At 48.5% G+C, this 21,889-nt stretch overlaps 1 protein-coding gene across 2 annotated transcripts in view; it reads left to right on the top strand.

The window, feature by feature from the left end:
- The window catches only part of Abcc12 (ATP binding cassette subfamily C member 12), a 73,343-nt gene that overhangs the window by 36,594 nt on the left and 14,860 nt on the right, over positions 1–21,889 (top strand). The window contains exons 13-22 of one of the 2 annotated variants that reach the window (XM_021220392.2): positions 728–800; positions 2,265–2,468; positions 5,800–5,934; positions 6,045–6,120; positions 6,217–6,285; positions 9,645–9,734; positions 10,648–10,751; positions 12,879–13,076; positions 13,778–14,004; positions 16,413–16,550. In XM_021220392.2, the coding sequence (XP_021076051.1) occupies positions 728–800; positions 2,265–2,468; positions 5,800–5,934; positions 6,045–6,120; positions 6,217–6,285; positions 9,645–9,734; positions 10,648–10,751; positions 12,879–13,076; positions 13,778–14,004; positions 16,413–16,550 (1,314 nt within the window). Of the gene's footprint in view, positions 1–727; positions 801–2,264; positions 2,469–5,799; positions 5,935–6,044; positions 6,128–6,214; positions 6,286–9,644; positions 9,735–10,647; positions 10,752–12,878; positions 13,077–13,777; positions 14,005–16,412; positions 16,551–21,889 lie in introns of both variants that reach the window. The other variant, XM_021220393.2, reaches the window with a different exon arrangement.

Below are 21,889 nucleotides of genomic sequence, written 5' to 3'. Positions count from 1 at the left end.
AGAGACTTCTTAGGCAGGCTTGTCTGAGGTAAGTTCCATTACCATGCCTTTAGGTAGACCCAGGAGTTATATCTCATTTTACTGGTGACTCAGAGGGGTGAGCTGACTGCCCACAAGGCTTGAGGCTTGGACCTGTGCCCTGGGCTCCAGTATCACAGGTTGACATCGGGATACCTGACACCATAGGACTGACGGAAGGAGTCAGACTTAGGAATCAGGTTGAAGTTTGCACTTCTCTTATTATCTGAGTCCACAGACTCTGAATCCTATGGGCTGGCAGAGTAGCTTATGGAGCAGAAGGGGCTTAGCAGATGCCAGGGTTGACATTTGTAATCATGTGACCTTATGCTGCTCTATCACATGCATCCTCTCTTCCACTTCTGGCCTTGATTCAGCCCTGTGTCTCCCCTGGATGCCATCTTCAACAACTTAAGCCCACATCTTGACTCCCTTCTGACTCAAAGAGTAAATGATAGCAGTTGACACCCCCCCAGGATTTTGTAGTCCCTGGTGCCATTTCCCTTGCATGACATGAACGCCGTAAGGGGAGGGACCAACTCTGAGTCACAGAGACACGGTCTTTGGAACAAGGCAATTTGCCTGGGCGCCCTGAGCTAATGTCAGCAAGATCCCCACCTTTTGCTGGCAACAATGGTGGTTCCTTCAGGAGCAGCCTAGGCAGCTGTGTTCTGTGCTGGTCTTACCATTCTGGCCTCTATGTCCACAGATACCAACACACGGTTCAAGTCTGTGGTCTCCAGAAGGACTTGGACAGCCTCCCTTATGGAGACCTGACTGAGGTAAGCAGAGCTGAGCATTTCCCCAGATGACCTGGATCCATTTCCACACATTGTAGAAGATCCATGGAAATGCTGCCGGAGTCTGGGTTCTGCCTATCCTGGATTCTTTGGGGTGCACCAAGTGGAAGTGGACCCAAGCCTGCTTGTGTTTGACTCGTCTTGGTCACTTCCATAGCCTACTTCCAACCCTCTCTCCATCTTGAAGAGTTGCTGCACGGCTGCTTCCTAACCCCGAGGCCCAGCTCTGTCCTCACAACAGTGGTCCAGAGCGTTTCCCGTGGTTCTCAGGGTTCCTTCTTGCCCTCTGCCTCCGTGCAGCCCAGGGATGATGATTCACCTTTAGCCCTTGCTTCTAGACTGCCTAGTCCTGGGCTGAGCTTGCTGACCCAGGTGACCCAGAGCCACTGTACCATCCTCTCTGTCCACAGCACACCATGTCTCTTGGACAAGCTTTCCCACAGTACCATCTCGGAGAACTAGCTCTTCCAGTCTGTCACTCTGCCTGTCAGGAGCAGCTGGCCTTTCTGAAAGCACATGTGTGTGGCTCTGGATTCCCCTTTCAAGTTATACCTGTACACCCCTGCCACCCTGCGTGGGTGTCCCGCCACCTCCTAGACTTTCAGAAGCTAATGCAGCTCCTCTGAGGGAGACTCTGGATGTCTACAGTTATTAGTGGTTTGCCACCAAGTGCTGCAATTAATGCTTCTTGGTTAGCTCTTGGTGAATATATCAAGTGCTGGAGTTGTGTGTCCAGTGCCCGATGCTAAAATGTGAGCTCCTGGTTCATGTGTCACTTTTCTTGCCCAGTTTCCAGGTCCCAGCTCTCAGCACATGGCACCCAGCTTAGAAGCTGGGCATCTGAGTACAGTGGGATCCACTCTGTACTCAGGAAGATGGGATTCCCAGAAAAACATAACCTAGATTTCCATCTTGCAGTAAATGTTTACTGGGCATCTAATCCATGTCTCAGATCAGGTGCCAAGTCTTAGGGACTGATGGTGTCTTCATGGTACGCACATTTGTACATAAAGAAGTGGACATAGGGGTCCCTGATCCATCTCCCGGGCACTTTCCTTCCTTTTCACTATTCACTGTACATTCTTCCAAAGTTCCTTGCTCCAAAACCAAACAAAAACCACCAAAACAAAACCCAAGCCAAATCTTGGTGTTAGCAATCAATAGTGGACTGTGTGCTGGGAATTGGGAGTCATGTGATAGGCACCCCTTACTCAGAGTCAGAGAGAGCTGTTCCCAGTTGGCACTGTGCTTCCATGAAGTGAGGGGGATGGCATTCTTCCAGTCAGCGTTGTCTAGCGTGAGGGGTGGAGGAGCTTGTGTGCAGAGAGATAACAAGCTGTGTTGTCTCCCCAAGTCCCGAGGAGTTTTAGGATGCTCCTGGTGTACAAAGACCTTGGGGTGGGAGGCAGACCTAATGATGGGCAGTGCCATTATCCCTGTCCACAGATTGGGGAGCGGGGTGTCAACCTGTCTGGGGGACAGAGGCAGAGGATCAGCCTGGCCCGTGCTGTGTATGCTAATCGTCAACTCTACCTGCTGGATGACCCGCTCTCGGCGGTGGATGCCCACGTAGGGAAGCATGTCTTTGAAGAATGCATTAAGAAGACACTCAAAGGGAAGACTGTTGTGCTGGTTACCCACCAGTTGCAGGTGACTGGGATGGGCATAATCCATGAGGCCTTGGGATGAGTGCAGCACTTGATGCTCAAAGAGACTCCTATTCTGCCTAAATGTGCCTTTCCCACCAGAAAGTGGCTTTACCTGGTCAGGGGGCTGAGAGGGCAGGGAAGGTAGGAGGCACTGATGAGTCCCGCAGCCATCCCCAGCTTCCTGGTATGGCTGCCTGCTCCTCTCTGTGCATGACTTCCATTGGCTTAGTCTTTGGGCTCCTTGGGGACACGCCCTTCCCTCCCCCATTGGGTAGATTCTGTAGGATCAGTAGTTGGCTCTGAGATCTGGGCCATTGGTGCCAAGGAAATGGGAAGCCAGGCATGAACAAGTCAGGCTCTACCCATTCTCCAATAGGGACTTGATGGGCCTGAGGTCGGGGGCTCCTTGTCTGGGGGTCATGGAAGTTCTGTTTCCTTTCCTCACCCAGAAAGTCATGGCTGTTGTGATGAGGGGCCCAGGCTCCCCAGTCTTCCTCTAGCCCAGGAAAGGCTCCTGAGGCCAGGCAGCGCTAAGGCTTCAGGGTTCTTCTGCCTTCTTAGAGCCTGTCCCCACTCCAACAGTTGTCTCCCTCTGACGTAGGAGGATGGATCTTGCTGGAGAAAGAGACAGGGCTTATGTTAAGTGAACTGGAGGATTTGGCTGCGTGGTCACAGACCTTGTTTCATCCGTCCCACAAACAGGTTCTGAATGCTTGGTGGGACTCTAGGGCCCCCTTCTCTACCCAAGATAATTCAATGTTCCCCTCTCATGCTGTCTCTCTAACCTCCCAAGTCCGGGAGATACACGGCATGAGAGTGTGAGTTTGTGTTTGTGTTTGTGTGTGTGCACGAGCGTGCATACCTCAAAGTAGAAAACATCCCACAGACACTGGGAAGTGACCCATTGGGGCACTGGTGCAGAGAGCCCCGTCTTCTTGTTCAGTAGGCCTGACCTGGGGGCAGGAGGCAGATCTCATTGCCTTTCAGTGAAGGGGAAGTTGAGGTGGTGAAGGTGTGAAGGCTGAAGCAGAAAATAAGGTTGCCATAGCTATAGGACTTTGCAGCCTGTAGGTTGGTACCCTCTGGCTGAGGCCAGGAGGACCACCTGAAGAGAGGGCCCCTCAAAGACCCAGGAAACCCAGCTCCCCACAGCCTCCCCAGGATAAGCTTTAAGCATTCAAATTTTATACATGTGAGTATCTGGTTTCTTTAGCAGGTGAGGCACAACTCTAGAAAATAATGAGCCAGTTTAGTTGGACAAGAACTCCTAGGTCCTCTGTAGGCCAGTGCTGAGGAAAGAAGGCTGGCTGGATTCAGTCTGGAATCCCATGTTTTGCCTAGAAATGGTCTGTGGTCTTGCTAGGTTCCTTAGGGTGATTACCATAGCCCTGGCCTGTGACCGTTCAGTCTGTGGCATCAGCTTGTCCTGGGAGAACTGTTTTCCTGAGGTGTCCTGGGTTCTGGAGGACTTTGCCTTGGTCCTGACAGGTGTGAGACAGAGCTGTCCCTCCCGCACCCCTCGCAGAGGATAAACCATCGCCACATGCTCGGCCCATTTTGAAATTCACTGGCCCATGGTATGATCTTAGGTGAGCTGGTGTTTTTCCCAGAGTCCCCAGCAGTCACACCTTTCCAAGGTCATGTTAGCTCACTTTTTGCTTGTTGGGAGAGGAAGAAGGCCACCAGGTGGCACCATAATCTTGATACACTCTTCATCCCATTCCTTGTGGGGGTGGGGAGGGCTCAGCCTCAAACTGCAGCCCAGGGGCTTTCCAGAACAGTTCCTAGCTGCTCTGACCTCAGATGCTTTGGAGTAGGTGGCCTGGACAGCCACTCATCTGTTTACTTGAGGAAACAGAGCAAGGCCAGCAGTCTGACGAGCTGCTGGAATCTACTAAGGGCTCAGCTTCCTAAGGGTTTGCAGAGCGCGGCTACACAAAGCTACCTGGTGTCACCGGAGTGAACCAAGGGCTTGCTGGCCAGAGGGACCTTTTCTGGACCCTTCCAAGTCTGGGTGGTGATCCCCACACACAGGCAGAAAAGCCTGTAGACTGTAGTGGGCCCCGTGTGCCTCCTCTCCTCCTGTGAAAAGAATCAATGGCTTAACCGAGCTTACAGCTTTCTCGAGCTGAGAGCTGCCAGAGGTTGGGAGATAAGATGAAAGATCAGGCTGTGGAACACCAGAGGATGATGCCTGAGGTCCAAGTCTGTCTTTGAGGGAAAGGTTCTGTCAGAAGCAGAAGGTGTGTCTCCCTCCACTGGGCAGTAGGAGCCAGGTTCCTGCTTGGGCTGCCTGGGGAGGAGACCCAGTCACAGATAGGGGAGACAGAGGCTATGCATGCTGCTAGAACTGCACTGGTTGAAGCATTTGAGCACCACCCACCCACACCACCCACCCCATCGGGTGTACAACTTTCAGTGGTAGACCTTTGCTTTCAGGATTCAAATCAAGTTTAGCCAAGTGGGATTTGGCCTTGAGCAGAGAAGTGCAAATTGGGGACTCTGGCCCTGCTGTGGTAGCTTACTTCTTTAGATCGAACTGTTCCCACTCTTACAGCATCTTGCCTGCCTGTAGGAGGGGACTATCTGCCCTTTGTTGGGTGGATCAATCGAGGAGTGCACTTTCTTCTTCCAAAATAAAAAGACGTCCCTCTCAGCAGAATTCTTTAATCCCAGGATTGATGTGGACGTGAACAGTCTCAGAATCAGAAAAGCAGAACTGTTTTTGGGTAAAATGGGGCATGTGATATTTATTGCTCGCATCGTTGTTGCGCTGTTAAAGCTGGTGGGGGTGTGGCCTGTGACTTGGTTTTTATTCCATGGGCTCAGTGGGGTGGGGCTTCTGACAGGACTGAGATCATGTTTTCTGTCTTTTCTAAACCTTGGCCTTCACAATAGTCAATCAGATTTATAAGTAGGGTAGTTCATTCACAGAGAAGAAGCAAAGGAAGTTTTGATTGCCTCATTGTGGCAGTCAGAGTCCAGCTTCTGTACTGAAAAGACTGGGGACTAGCTTAGTGGTTCTCAATTGCCCCCCCAACCCCTGGGGCATTTGGCAATGCTTGCAGACAATTTTTGCTCATCACAACTAGGGAAAGACATTCTACTGGTAGGTAGAGACCAGAGAAACTGTGAAATAGTCTACAATGCACAGGGCAGCCCCTGAAGACAAGGGATTATTTGTCCCCTCATGCTAATAGTGCCAGGACTGAAAAACCTCAGTAATTCAGTGCACCTGGGAAAGCAGGCTGTGAGTTTGGCAAATGGAGGTTGGGTGTGAGATCTTTCCTACCGAGGCAGCGCTGTTGTGGATGGATGCACTGTCTCTGCAGTTCCTGGAGTCTTGCGATGAGGTCATTCTGTTAGAAGATGGAGAGATCTGTGAAAAGGGCACCCACAAGGAGTTGATGGAAGAGAGAGGGCGCTATGCAAAGCTTATCCACAACCTCCGGGGACTGCAGTTCAAGGTAAACTGCACACCTGCCTGGTGAGTGGGTATAGGAGCCCCGCCTCACGGCTTTCTGCCTGGGAGAGGTCTGTCAGCTCACTTTCAGAAGTCATTTCATTTTATCTCCAGGATCCAGAGCACATTTACAATGTAGCCATGGTGGAGACCCTGAAGGAGAGCCCAGCTCAGAGAGATGAAGATGCTGGTATAGTCAGATGACAATCCCCTCTCTCTCACTACCCCTGGGTCCTGCGTGGACACAGACCTTTTCATTTATTTATTATACAATTTCTCATCCCAGTCTTGGCTTCAGGAGAAGAGAAAGACGAAGGAAAAGAACCTGAAACGGAAGAATGTGTGGATGCAAACGGTATTTACCATCTTTCCCCTTGTCCGTGTACCCGGGAGTACATGCTAGGCATCCCCTATTTGCATAGAGGAGTGGAAAAACAGTGGTTATCGCTTTGGGAAGCGAGGACGATGGTGTGTTGTAGAGTGAGCTCACACAGGGCAATGCCATCTGTCAACTTGATCAGGTTGTGAAAACCCTTGAAGATTAAAACCCTCTACTGGGTTCTCTCTGAGCACATTCCCAGATACGGTCGCCAACAAGGAGCACCCACCCTAAATGCGGGCAGCATCCCCTCCTAAGTTGGGACCTAGATGAAATAAAAGGGGGGGGGAAGAGAACAGACCCGTTAGTGCATTCATTCTTTCTTTTTGTTTTGGGGTCACTGTGAGCAAGAAATTGTCCCCTCTTTTGATTAATTAATATTGTAACGCAATCACATCATTTCCAAATTCTGTTTCCTTCCTCTAAAACCTCCCACACACCCCACACTTGTTCTCTTTCGAATTCACGACCTCTTTTGCTTTACTTGTTGTTGTTGTGTATATTCTGTGTGTGTATTGTTAAATATAAAAATACAATCTGTTCGATCCATACAGTGTTACTTGTATGCATGTTTCAGGCTGACCTTTTGGTAGTGAATAGCGCATGGGTGTGCTCTTCCCTGGGGAAGATGATTTCTCCTGCTCTCCTTAGCTGCTCTCGTGCATTCCTTAGTTGCCTGTGGCTCTTTGTGTAAGGTTGAGGCCTCGTGAGCTTTTCCTTTCCAGGACAGCAGGTCCATTGGAATCATCGATGTTCAGCTCATAAAGTTGGACACTCTTAACCTCAGTTTCTTAATCTACAAAGGAGGGAAATGGTAGAATTAACTTCAGAGAGAGTCCTGCAGAGGTTAAATGAGAAACTGTCCATGAGGTTGCCAGCAAAGTGCCTGAAACATGATGACTTTTGGAAGTCAGGTCTAGATCATTTCCTCGTGCCACTCTGCTCTCCTCCTTCCCGAGAGGTAAAAGCAGCATGTGGAAGTGATGCAGAGGCCAGAGAAAACCCGAGAACCCCTGGTCTTCACAGGGAGCATTGAGAAAAGATAACAAAGCCGCAGAGGGACAGAGGCTGGACCAGGTTATACATCCTTTCGACAAATAAGTTGTAAATGTTGCATTAAGTGCCATGTCCTGAGACAGGCTGGGAAGGTTGTTCCCAGGCTCTGTTCCCAGCTTTTAATGTATAGCCTGGCAGAGGCCACTGGCAAATGAGTAGCGGTGGCAAACTGGGAGAAAGGTAACGGGTAGTTGACGTAGGAGTAACAGATAGGCTGTGGGAGGCTCCATGGAAGGGGCAATCTTGGCACTGGTCATTCAGGGATGTATAGGAGTTTCCTAGGGGTAACATGATGAGATGAGAGAGAGAGAGAGAGAGAGGGAGAGAGAGAGAGAGAGAGAGAGAGAGAGAGAGAGGAGGGCTTAAAGGTGAGGTTATGAGAACATTTTGGGGAATAGGAGGGAGAAATGAGAGTGAAATTGACCAGGGCCAGCTGCTGAGGATACCCTATTTTCCTTAGACGGTTGCTATTCTCTTGTCCTTAGGACACAAACTCTGGGCCTCAGCCTGTTTAGGGACAGGGATCGCAATGGGGTGGCTTCCTGCAAGAGGTCTGACCGTCAGTAATATGTAGCAAGAAACACACACACACACACACACACACACACACGCACACACACACACACCACTCATTCACTTTTGTTAGGTGTGGTGGCATATACCTGCAATCCCGAATAAGGGAGGCAGAGGCAAGATCATGCGTTTGAGGTTTGCCTGAATGACCAAGGCATATACTGTTTCTGAATCAGAGGAAGAAAATGAGTAATCAAAGCGAAGTGTACACAGCCGCACACTGAAGTCAACAATCATCTTTAAAGCTCTCTTCATTTTATATATCAAGTGGAAGGCACATCTGGATTTCAGAATGTTAAAATATGAAGAAGAAAGTCTCGAGTCACTGGACTCTTATCTGTCACTGCTAATGCTGCTTGTGGGATATGCACATTTGGAAAGACAACCTATTTTTATGGCCTGTAAGCTTCGCTGGGCCAAAGGCAATCACTGAGATACCTCTTGCAGCCTTTGCTGGGGAGAACTCCAGGCTGCTCAGCATCTGACATCTTGTCAGAGGCCATAGGAGGGGTGGCGGGGAAGGAGACTGCTGTTCCTCATGTTGCTCACCACCCACCCTTCTCTGGACAAGGAAGGAGACTGTGAAACATCCCTGGAGACAGCCCCTGTCTCCCAAGGTTAGCCGCTGGACTGAGAAGTGCCTGGCATGGTGCTGAAGGGGCAAGGCACACACTGAAGGCATGGCAGCCCTCCTCAGCACCCTCTGCTGAAGTATTTTCTCAAACCCAGTAAAAGCCCAAAGGCTGCCAGTTACTCCCCTGGTGTACCGGCTAGCTTTGTGTCAACTTGACACAGCTGGAGTTATCACAGAGAAAGGAGCTTTAGTTGGGGAAATGCCTCCATGAGATCCATCTGTGGGGCATTTTCTCAATTAGTGATCAAGGGGGAGGGCCCCTTGTGGGTGAGACCATCTCTGGGCTGGTAGTCTTGGATTCCTTAAGAAAGCAGGCTGAGCAAGCCAGGGAAAGCAAGCCAGTAAAGAACATCCCTCCATGGCTTCTGCATCAGCTCCTGCTCTCTGACCTGCTTGAGTTCCAGTCCTGCATCCTTTGGTGATCAATAGCAGTATGGAAATGTAAGCCAAATAAACCCTTTCCTCCCCAAACTGCTTCTTGGTCATGATGTTTGTACAGGAATAGAAACCCTGACCAAGACACCTGGGTTGACTGAAAGGACTGTTACCATTTGTGTCCTGGGTTGCTCTCATATGCCACCTTACGCTCATTTTATAGCCTAGAAGTGAGTGGGGCATCCCAAAGACACTTGCAGGCTCCCGGGCACAGCATGATGGGGTTTTGTCCATCAGGTATCTGTGAGGTAGAAAAGAGACCATGGACAAAGCCTCCCCATTTACCTGTCCTGTTACAGCAGTGCACAGAGCCCAACTTGAACTAGGAGTTCTCAAAAGATATAGACACACTGTATACTCCTCTGTGTCTTCTGCTTGACATTCAGTTCTGGGAGCCAGCACAGCCCTAGATTCCCAGGGCTAAGCATGTAGGCTCCAAGTCACACGGCCCTCAGGGCAGTAAGGAGGATCAAATAATATCAAATGAGCAAGGTATATTAGAACATTGAAAGTGTGTGGGAAAATAGGCCAAGGACCTTAGCAGGGGAGGGGAGGGTGCAAAGGGGACATGCTGGCCCCACTGTGTTCCCTCAGCTGGCCACGAGGTTCATGGCCTTCCTTCCGTTTGTCTCTGCAGTTCCCGAGCACCAGCTCATCCAGATGGAATCCCCCCAAGAAGGAATCGTGACCTGGAAAACATATCACATGTATTTTAAAGCTTCTGGAGGTTTAGTATAAAACATCAGGCTTCTTGATTTAATTTGCATTTTAAAAATCTGTTTTTAAACTGTTGGGTTCGTGCTTTTATGATTCCGTCACCAATTACTCGTTTTATGCGTATGCTAGGGCTGCTTATCAGTGCTTTCATTTCCCCCTAAAACCTAAAGTCTGATAATAACAGCCCTTTAAATGGAGTCATTTTTTATCTCCATTAAAGCTGTCAGGTTCTGTTTTATTGGAGCTGAGTGGGCAGCAGCCAGAAGCCATTGGTGGTACACACACACACACACACACACACACACACACATACACACACACTCACATGTATGCACACACACTTACATGAATGCACACACACACTAACACACACATACATACAAATGCACACACACTCACACAAATGCACATACACTCACATGCAAACACACACGTACACACATACAAATGTGTACACAATCCCACTCAGGCACAATTCACACACACACTTACATGCATGCACACACACGAGTGCACACACACAAATGCACATGGTCTGATTGCTGAGCATAGCAGCAATCGGCTCATTACACAAGAGACTCTCTGCATGTACAAGTCTCTTCCAGCAAGACTAAGGATTTGGGTATTTATTTAGAGATGGAATATAATGTGTAGCTCAGGCTGGCCTCAAACTTGTGATCTACCTAATCAACATTCCCAGATGTGGAACAATAGACTTGTCCCACCACACTGGACTCTTGACTTGTTTTTAGCAAATACCGAATTGCTTTTGACAAGCATGGTAACACATACCTGCGTCCTTACTAGCACATGAATATGATCTTTTCTCTACAGCCTTTGACTATCCTGGATCCCAAGGATGGGGCTCAGGGTAGGCGAATTGGCCACTGGCTCTCACATCTGCAACCCCATTTCTCCAACAGGGTACCTGGCCTCCTTCCTGGTTTTGTGTCTCTTCTTCCTGATGATGGGCAGCTCTGCTTTCAGCACCTGGTGGCTGGGGGTCTGGTTAGACAGGGGCTCCCAGGTGAGTTGCTCTTGACAGCGCTGAGTCCATGTCTTGGAACAAAACTCAACAGAGGTTCTAAAATAGAGAGTGACACCCAGTGTCACCCTTTGTCCCCTTGTCCCATTGGGAGGCACTGAGAGTAGTTTCTGGGCCATATCATTCAAATTCTTGAGATCCTTTCTTGTGTTTTTTTTTTTTTTTTGTTGTTGTTGTTGCTGTTGTTTTAAATAAGCAAGGCACCTGAAAGTTTACACATACATCTTCAGATTAAAAAGGGGGTTCTGAAAAATGATGATTCCAATGTGTGTGTGTGTGTTCACATGTATCCCTGGTAGGGTAGTATCAGTTTGAACTTTCCTCTGAGGAAGGACAGGGACACTCTCCCAACTTGCCATAGTGAGGAAACCTGAAAAGATGCAGCCTTTAGAAGTGTTTCTAGGCTGGCAGGGGGCCTTCCATTTCTCCCAGGGGTTTTGTCTTGGACAGGGCCCTTCCTGGGCAGGACCAATCCACTCCTCTCCCTCCAGCTTGCTAGAATCTTCCCCAGTTGTTGACCATTGGTTTCAAAGCTTGTCCTGGAGCTCCAGGGAATGCTGAGTGTGTGTGTATGTGTGTGTATGTGTGTGTGTGTGTGTGTGTGTGTGTGTGTGTGTGTTGGGGTGCTTGCTCATCATCCAAGATTACACTGTGATACCACCTTGTTGCTATGACATCAAAGAAAGGATGCATGGGTGTGGGGGAGGGGAGAGGCTGTTGGGTACAGCTTCCTGAAGCTGTTCCCACATCATAGGGCTGTGAGATGCCTGCTCTGTGCAAACAAATCGAGATCTGTTTTTCAAATATGTGTATTCTTCCATTTGTGGAGATTTTTGTCCATTCCTCAGAGGACCTTGGATGTAGGGTCAAGTGGAGCCATCCCTTGGTCTCTGGGCTTCCTCAACAGGCCACTGAACACGCAGTGACAGTGCTGTGTCCCTGTGATTATTCCTGACCCAGGATGCTGTGGGTACCAGCGACAGCACTGCAAAGCCTGCTCTGCAAGAGGAGCCTTTCATCAACTAAGCCCCCCCCAGGGATGCTTTTGCCTCTGCAGGCGCTCATCCATCAGCAACCTCTGGTTTACATTTCCCCCATTACTGTAATCAGCAGAATGGCATTTAGAAGAAACATGTTTGTTTGCTCCCCAAAGGCATCCTTGACTTTTTAGCACACAGCCCAGAGAAAAATGAAACTGTCAATTTCTCGACAACAGGGGGAAGATGGCCTCTCTCTAGAAATGCTGGTGATGTTGTGTCCCCTCACTGGGAGGGATGAAGCCCCTTGGGTTTGCTAGGCTCCCTCTTTCCTTCCAGAGACTCCAGAGCAGGGCAGCAGCACCCCCACATTTGGCCTTTGGAGACAGGCCAGGGGAGGGGATTGAGGACCTGGACCACCCTACATAGAGACCCCTGAATCCCACTAGATAGTGGCTGCTGCTGGGTTAGCTTGGCAAGTGGGAGGATGGTCCCTGATTCTCTGCCTTGGCTTAGAGCCCAGAGGTCCCATTTGCTTCTGGGTCTTCTTGGCCTAACATCACCGCAGGCTTCCTGAGGTGTTCCTCTGCGGAAGAGGCACTCGGAGCTCAGACAGTCCCAGAGGGACCTGACTTGATTTTACCTACCTGACTCATTGTTGATGTGAATTTAAATTTTATTCTTTTAAAATGTGTTTGTTTCTATGCATGCATATAGACACTTGCCCATCTGTGAGTGTGTGAAGGACGAAGGTTGGCTTTGAGCATCTTCCTTTACTCTTCCCTACCTTAATTTTTTGAGGTAGGGTGTCTATAGCTCATTGTTTTGTCGAGGGTGGCTAGCCACCTAGTCCCAGTGATCTACCCATCTTCCCCCGAGTCCTCATACTAGGGTTACAGGCCTGGGCCACCATGCATTGCTTTTAGATGCCAGTTAGGGATCTGAACTCAGGTCCTCATGCACATGTGGCAAATAATTCACCCACTGCGCCATCTTTCCAGTCCTACCTGACTCATTTTTTAGCAGCCATGTGCCCTTCTTAATATCTTCTCTTCAGAAAGATTATCTGAAATAGCCCCACTTCTCCCAATACCATTCTGTTCTTGATATTTCTTTTGTTGTTGTGTTGCAGGTCCTCTGTGCATCCCAGAGCAATAAGACAGCCTGCAATGTTGACCAGACCCTGCAAGACACCAAACACCACATGTACCAGTTGGTTTACATAGCAAGCATGGTGTCTGTGCTGATATTTGGCATCATCAAAGGCTTCACCTTCACCAACATTACACTGATGGCATCCTCCTCTCTCCACAACAGAGTATTTAACAAGGTAGAAGCACAGAGGGCTGCGGGCACCCGGACTGCTCAGTCCACAGGGCTAAGCAGGCCCTTATACTGTGTCAAACATTGTGCCGGACTCTGGGGATGGGGCAGCTCTCCCGGATTCTGCCATCTAGTTCTCAAGTCTTCCACTTGTTTGAGTATCATACAGGAAGGCCAACTTCAGAGAGCAATGGGGATACACCGTGGACTCTTAGGCGGGAAGGATGGTAGAGAAGATGTACGTCTTGCTTCTAAGAGCCCCAGCTAGTGACGGCCTGGAAATGGGCTGTTGCTCTCCGTTGCTGCGGCAGGCAGCAGCCATGGGTTGCCAGGGCTCTTATCAGAGTATGCTCCAGGCTTTGTGGAGTAGACAGACAAGTAGATTTGGCATTTTGTTTGCCTGAGGCTCAAAATCCCTCCCTCCTCTGAGATTTTGTTTGCCTGGGGCTCAAAATCCCTCCCTCCTCTCAGAGTACCAGGTTCCCCTCTCCCAGAAGGCACCTGAGATTTGGAGAGGAAGCCCGATGCATAGGAAGGGTATCTCCGGAATTCACTCGTGGTGGCACTGCCCTCATTTTCCAAAGATCACCTGATCTCCTGGCCTTGTGCTTTGGAAAAATAGGTCTGGCCCTACCTTCTCTCACCTCCTGCCCTGCCAGAAGTTCACGGACCACTCACTGGCTCAGTTCACTCTGCTTCTACCCCCAGATCGTCAGGAGCCCAATGAGCTTCTTTGACACAACTCCCACAGGCCGGCTAATGAACCGCTTCTCTAAAGACATGGACGAGCTGGATGTGAGGCTGCCATTTCACGCCGAGAACTTTTTGCAGCAGTGTTTTATGGTGGTGTTTATACTGGTGATTATGGCTGCTGTGTTTCCTGTTGTCCTTGTGGTGCTGGCTGGCCTGGCTGTAATCTTCCTCATTCTTTTACGGTAGGACCATAGACAACTTGAAAATGGGAAATACCCAACCAACATCCCCCTACCCCATGACATAAACACACTAAGTTGGGGAGAGAATATGAATGAATATATGCATCATCTGGGAGGCAGGTGATGGTGAATGCCTGCTTTCTTCTCTGATGGGAGAATCCCAGATTCTTGGCACTGGTTACACACCAGGTGCTATGGCAAGTACCTGGCATCCGTCTCACTTTTTGGTCCCAGGGCAGTGCTGGGAGGTGGGTAAGTTATTAGGAGGTTCAGGAAACTAGTAAGCAGGCTAGCCATCTGTCTGCTGATTCATTCCTAACCATTGGGCTCTGAGGATGCCGGTCTCCAGCCACTTGGAATTTTGAAAAACAGCTCTCGCTGCAGCTAAAGGCCATGGTGAGGACAGGAAAGAGGGTACATGTACGGAGATGTGTGGAGGGGAATGGGGACAGTTCCTGAATGTGTACATGCCCATCTGGAGGGACACTGGAAGTGCAAGTGGGGGTGAGGGGCAGCGGAATTTCTTATCAGGCATTATGGGGAGTACCAGAGGGAACAAAGGGCTGTAAATCTGAAAGTTTTGTGCCAGAATTCCAGCTTTGCCAGGAAGCTAGGTGGAGAGCCCTGAATGCCACGAATCTGTTCCTTCTCCCCTAAAGTTCTTAGAAAATGTGTGCCTTAGAAATGTGTGCCTTGCCTGTGTCAGAAGAACAGGTGGGAGGAGGGGATTGGTCCTCCGCAGTTAAAGATACAGTGGCATGATAAGCAAACTGCAGAGACTTGGAGTTTGGGAAAGAGCTGATGAGGGACAGGCGTGAGTGGCCATGGTGAGGACAGGAAAGGGGGTTTGGGGACATTTACTATGCAGTGTCATCAGGGTCTCACAAAGGGGAGGCTTCTGGTTCTCAAGGAGATTGGTACAACCAAGGGCAACAGAAGATGGCAGACCTCTGTGCCTAGGAAGGTGGTCTGAGAGGAGAAGCTGTGGAGTAGTCACAGCTCAGACTCATGCACTAAGTCTGAGGCAGTGATAATGACAAATATGTGAGGGGTGGGTATCCTGTGGCTGGAGACTGACACGGGCACCCGACAGGAGCAGCTGTGATCAGGGGAAATAAGACAAGTGTCCTGGGATTCAGCAGAGTTGGTTCTCGCTGCAGTACCCTTGGTATCGCCAAGGAAAGCACACATTTCCAGACTCAAGGGTTTATTGCGATAGCCAGTCAAAACCGTTTTCTGAGCGTCCATCACAAACACAAACCATGCCATGAGTGTCAGAGCCGCTAGTGGATGCCTCGTGCCTCTAGCCGTTTGACCACTTTGGTTGCGCCTCCTCCATTGCTACTGATTGTCTTAGTAGAGGCTTAAAAGAAGTCCCCCTGACATACCCAATCCTTTGCTATAAAGACGGGAGAGACCAAAAAGGGACCCTAGCCTAATTATCCATATGTTTACAATGGATTCACTGAGCTCTGAGCTTTCCCCATTCTGTGGGTTAATTTTAGTTGGGGATCTGGAAGCTATCTGGAGGAGAGCCGGCAAATGTACGTGCTCGAGGGCATAGGTCTCCTATCTTCAGGGCTCTCGGGGCTTCCATGTAAGGTGCAAGACAGCAAGGTGCACGAGTGTGCAGTTTTGAACTTGGTTCCTGAGGTCATCATGATGTTTGTACAAAATTACCTTTGGAGTGCTGCGAACTAGCAACTGGGTCAGATCCCTCTTTCTCTTTCTCTCATTGGGTACTGTCTTAGTTAGGGTTTTACTGCTATGAACGGACACCATGACCAAGGCCACTCTTATAAGGACAACTTTTAACTGGGGTTGGCTTACAGGTTCAGTCCACTATTATAAAGATGGGAGCACGGCAACATCCAGGCAGGCATGGTGTAGGAGGAGCTGAGAGGACTATGTCTTGTTCCAAAGGCAAACAGAAGATAACTTCCAGGCAGCTAGGATGAGGGTCTTAAAGCCCACACCCACAGTGACACACCTACTCCAACAAGGCCACACCTCCTAATAGTGCCACTCCCTGGGCCAAGCATATACAAACCATCACAGTTACCAAAAACTGGTTGACTTGTGTTCATGGGCTCCACTGTGCAAAATCTTTGAGTCTTTAAAAGTCTAGAACAGTCTACTGTGATGCATGTCATTCTTGCTACGGGAAGCACTCAGGTCTGAAGCCAAATGAAGTAATGATGTGCTCAAACTTCTCAGTTAGCCCATCCCTCACACACCACACAGGACATCCTGGAGAGGAATGCGGGCTCCTCCCTTCCAGTTATCACACTAACTTTGACAGAACTGCCACGTGGAAGGTGTGGCTGGCCAGCCTGTGCTGAGGGAGAGCTCTCCGAGACTATATTTGATGACTCTCTGGGGTCCTCTCACTCCCCCCTCCCCTACAGCATTTTCCATCGAGGAGTCCAGGAGCTCAAGCAGGTGGAGAACATCAGCAGGTCACCTTGGTTCTCTCACATCACCTCCTCCATGCAGGGTCTGGGTGTCATCCACGCCTACGACAAAAAGGACGATTGCATGAGCAAGTGAGTGGATGGGTCCCTGCTACCCGGTCTCCCCGCCTCACGGCCCTGCCCAGACGGGAGGTCCTGGGCTGCTTTGGAATTGAGAGGGGAGATGTTGGTAAAAGGATGGTAGAATCAGGAGCTTTATTTCTAGTATTTGGGCCCTTGAAAGATATATTACTCTGTGTGTGTGTGTGTGTGTGTGTGGTGGGGGAATGGAGAGGGAGAGGGGAGGAGAAGGAAGATGCACATTACATATTCATCATACTGGGGATGAGCCCAGGGCCTTGTGCAAGGTTAGGTAAGCCTTTCACTGCTGAGCAACCCCTCCAGCTCTGTATGACTTTATATGCTTTATTTCTTGCTAAATGGGTTCAATTTAGGAAAAAAAAATACATATATATATATATATATATATATATATATATATATACAGAACGTATACAAAAATCACTTGTAGGCCTCAAATCCCAATCTTGCTCATATTTTCATGTACATATTATATGTCTAATCGTAAGTTGAAAATCCCAAATCTGAAAAGTTCCCAAATCCCAAATCTTTTGAATACTGGTTGCCGTACTGCAAAGGGAAAAAAAAAATCTCACACTTGACCTCATGTGACAAATCTCACTTGACCTCATGTGACAGACTGTAGCCAAGACACAGGTACAGTAAAAATACGCATGAAAACTATCTGCAGATGCCTGTGCACGGTGGCACAAGCCCATGGCCCCAGTTACTAAGGAGGCTGAGGCAGGAAGGTCTAGCCTTGGCTACAGAGTGAGCTCAAAGTCAGACTATACATCATGGGGAGACCTTAGTGAGACTTAAGAGTCTCAGAGAGTTAAGAAAAAGATCTAGGGGTGCAGCTCAGCATTTGAGCATTGCTCAGCCTGTGCAAGGCCCTGGTTTGTATCCCCAGCACTGCAAGATAAAATAAAGCAAGTGACTAACCTTCAGACTTGCAGGTGTGAGGCACAGAAGAGGCATGAGCCAGTTCTGTGCACAGAGTTGTTCTTCATTTCCAACCTATCTCATTCTCCATACACAAACATTCCAGATTTTAAAAAGAATCCAACTAGGGCTAGAGAGACGGCTTAGGGACAGTGGCTGCTCCAGTTTTGATTCGGATTCCAGCACATGGTAACTCACCATCGTCTGCATCTGCCGTTCCAGAGAAGCTGATGCCCTCCTCTGGCCTCCACAGATGCTCCCCATCCCCCACTCCTCCCAAAGCCCCCCCCCCCACACGAAGCTTTGAGTTTTCTTCTCCCCTTCCCCCCAAACCCTTTTTGAAATCCCATCAAGTTCAGCTTATATTGTTCAATGAGTCTTGGGAGTAGGGCCTGGCTCTGTAGTTGCTCCACTAGAGGTCACCTCACTTGTTAAAACCCTTTCTCTCCCAGTAGCTACTGAATGCTAATGTCTTCTCAGCTGGTGATGGGGTTTCCAATGGGGTTCCTCTCACCTTCCCCCTTCTCCACACTGGGATTCCGTCTGGCTTGGGTTTAGGCAGGTCCTGTGCATGCAGCCACAATTGCCATGAGCACATATATGCAACTGCCCTGTCATGCCCAGAAAACACTTTCTCTTATGCTATCCACCACCTCTGGCCTTCAGAATCTTTCTACAGTCTCTTCCATGAAGATCCTCAAGTTCTGTGTGGAAGGCTGTGGTAAGTATGTCCCACGTTGGGCTAAGCACCCCACAGTCCCTCGTTTGCTGTACAGTGGCCAGGTGAGGGTCTCTGTGCTAATTGCCATTTACAGCACCGAGAAGCTTCCCTAATGAGAGTTGAGAGGCACACTGATCTATGGCTATAGGAGATTACTCCTCTACATATATCTGACTGTTGAGATAGAGTCTTGTTTTGCAAGCCTTGGCCAGTATGTGATTTGCAGTCACACCCATCCACCCTCCTCCCCAGCTCATAAAAACTAACTTTAAAAGCTCACATTTATGTATCGATTCTTATGTGTGGGTAGCCCAGCTTGTGAAAACTTGATTAGTGGAGTCATGTAGCTTCAGACTTCTGACATACCGTAGAAATCGTGTAAGTCACAACTTCCGAGCAAGGTAGTGGACTAGAAGCTGCCATTGCTGGAGCGACCCCGTGGAAAAGAAGGGTCAGAACAAGAACAAGTGTTGTCTATTACAGCAGGAGACGGAGAGAGGAACGCCAGACACCCATGAAGTCATGACAGGATCTCTGGAAAGTACAAAGAGAAGGCTGGGGACCCATGAAATGCAAACTACTACTACACAGTTCTGGCTACAGGGCTTCCTAGTGGTGGCAGGGGAAAGAAAACTGTCATTGGGGTTGCAGCCCTCAATGGTTGACTGCTGAATTAGGGGACTGGGCACAGGGGAGCCAATGTGGGAGGGAGATAAATGGTAAGGACATGCACCATCTTCACAGACGCCACGGTGAAATGTACTACGTGTTTGCTAACCTAAAATGAAAGAAAAAGAAAAAAAAAAGCTGTTCCATATGAAGATCCACAAATACAATCAGAAGAGTTCTCCAAACCTACAGGTATGCAAATGTCACCACAGACACAGAAGAGATAAGGTGATAATGCCTGGGACTGTGTCACCAGAGGTCAGAATTCTTCCACTGGTGCCTCTGAAGATAGGAAAACAGGTTAAAAAAAAAGAAGGCCAGTGGGAAACGTTTAAAAGTTTCCTAGTAAAAATAATGACAGAGGACACAAACAAGCTGATGAAGTCAAGCTGGGGCATAGAAGGGGAAAAAGAGAGAAAGAGAAATTGCCCGAGAAAATCAGCAGTATGGGTGAAAAGGTTACTAATAAGGAAGAGAAATTCATCAAGAAAACAAAATTAGAAACCAAAAGGGTTGCCAGCAGACACATGACAAAGCAGGAAAGAGGCATCAGAGATGGAGGGCAAGGATTCTGCACTTAAGACCAACAAGGAAAGAAATGGTGAGTGAGCATGACCAGAACAACCAAGAACTCTGGAATCCCATCAAAAGGTCAAGTTAAAAGACCTCTTGATCTAGAAAGAAAAAGAAATGGACATCTGGACTGAAGACTGTCAAACCCCGAAATGATATAATCACAGAAGGGCTTGCTTCAGTGTGACTCAAGATGGAGTCAAATCCCCAAATAATGTAACCACAGAAGGACTTCAGGGTGACTCAAGATGGAGTCAAATCCCCAAATAATATAACCACAGAAGGACTTCAGTGTGACTCAAGATAGAGTCAAATCCCCAAGTAATGTAACCACAGAAGGACTTCAGGGGGACATTATAGGACATCGAAGTACAAAGCAAAGGGATAGCAGCACTACAACTCGTGAGAGGAGAATGCCAGCTCACCTACAAAGGCCTAAACCTCAGCAGTCCATGCTGGGAACACATGGGATGATGTATTTCTAGCCTCCACGGCAAACAACCTCCGACCAACATTGCTGTGTCCAGGAAAGCTATCTTGTAAAACTGATCTGTCAGGGCAAGCAGAAACCAAGGTATGTCGTGACAGAAGTCAACACTACAGAAGATGCTTAAAAGAAAGGTACATGCAAAGGCAGAGGAAAGCCAGTCTTAGACATAATGGCACAAGAAAAATAATCAGCTGGACACGTGTGGCTCAGAGCTTAAAGAGGCAGAGGCAGATCTCTGAGTTTGAAGCCAGCCTAGTCTACAGAGTGAGTTAGGGCTACACAAAGAAACCCTGTCTCATTCCCCCACCAAAGGATCCTGAAAACACAGACGAACAAATCCCAGAGCTCGTTAATAGAGGAGAGAAAATACAACAATAATCCAAACAACTAGAAAAAGGCAGCCTCAAAAGCCCCAGCAATTGGTAACACCCCCTAATAATATAATCTTCAATGTAAATGGCCTCAACTCATCAATTAAAATAGTCAGACTGACTAATTGAATTTTAAAATATTAGAATCAAATGGGCACAGAGGTACAGGCACTATCCTAGTATTTGGGAGGTAGAGGAAGGAAGATCTTCTGACCTTTCTGACCTTTAGTTCAAGGTCACCCTTATTTAGCCTTGGCTACTTGAGACCCCGTCTCAAAGTGACATCAAGAAGCAAAGTCACAGGCTGGTGAGATGGCTCAGTGGTTAAGAGCACTGACGGCTCTTCCAGAGGTCCTGAGTTCAATTCCCAGCAACACATGGTGGGTCACAACCATCTGTAATGATGAGATTCGCCACCCTCTTCTGATGTGTCTGAAGACAGCTACAGTGTATCTATATATAATAATAAGTAAGAAAATAAGCAAAATCACTCCCTCCCCAGCCCTGAGAAAATTAGATTTAGCTATCTGTTGTCTCCAAGAAACACACCTCACTGTCAAGGACACCCTAGGCTGAAGCCTGAGGGATGGAGACCAGTCTATTAAGCAAATGGAAGTAGGAAAGAAGCTGGAGTAGCTGCTCTCATATCCACTGAAGAAGGCGTCAAGTGAAAACGAGAAAAGACGAGGCAGGAGCCACGCCACATATGGATGAAAAGAGTCGTTCTCAAGAGGACATAGCAGTTATAAACACAAGCCATGATGGCTAGTGTGGTCGGATGGCGTTCAGACTGCCAACCTGACAGGGAGGCATGTCCCAACTGAGGATCCTCTTCCCAGATAACTCTAGTTTGTGTCACATTGACAAAGAACAGCAAAACAAAACCAAAAAACCAAACCAACCAACCAACCAACCAACCAACCAACCAAACAAACAAACAAACAAAAAACAACCAAATATATAAAAAAAGAACAACCAACCAGGACAGGGGCCATTGTTGTGATAATCCTGATTGCAGTTTTTAGGTCTTGGGAACTAATGCATGTCTAGAATGTGGAGGAGTTTGATCTTAACACAATAAAAGTTTGCTCTCCCTCAAGTCACAGTTTAGTGAGGGACCACAGCACAGGGGACAGAGTTTCTTCACATTTGGAGTTACAGCTCCTCTGCTTTTCCTTCTCAAAGGCCTTGGGACCCCATGAAAACTCTTTATTGCTAACCCCAGCAAGGAGACACAAGCTCTCTGCAAGTCCAATGGCAGGATTTCAGTCGCACAGATTTACCTAACTGCACAGGACACTGGGGACTGCAGTCCTTCCGTGTCAACGGGGAGTGACAGTGGAGTCTGAAAAACCTTTGGTGTCTCTACCACACACACGCGCTTTCCCCAACTCTTGCCTTTCTTGGAAAGACAACATATTCTGGGCAAGGTAGTCACAATACTTATGAGGCTGAGGCAGGGGGATTGTAAGTTTTGAGGCTAGCCTGGGCTACATAACAATACCCTGTCTCCCAAGGAAAGAGGATAAGGGAGAGGAGGCAGAGTAGATAAAGGAAGAAGATGGGAGGAGGAGGAGGAGGA

Source organism: Mus pahari, chromosome 20 (genome assembly GCF_900095145.1).
Source record: "Mus pahari chromosome 20, PAHARI_EIJ_v1.1, whole genome shotgun sequence".
Taxonomy (NCBI): Eukaryota; Metazoa; Chordata; class Mammalia; order Rodentia; family Muridae; genus Mus; species Mus pahari.
The sequence above is the reverse complement of the archived record's forward strand: the minus strand, read 5'-3'. Positions and strand labels throughout refer to the sequence as shown.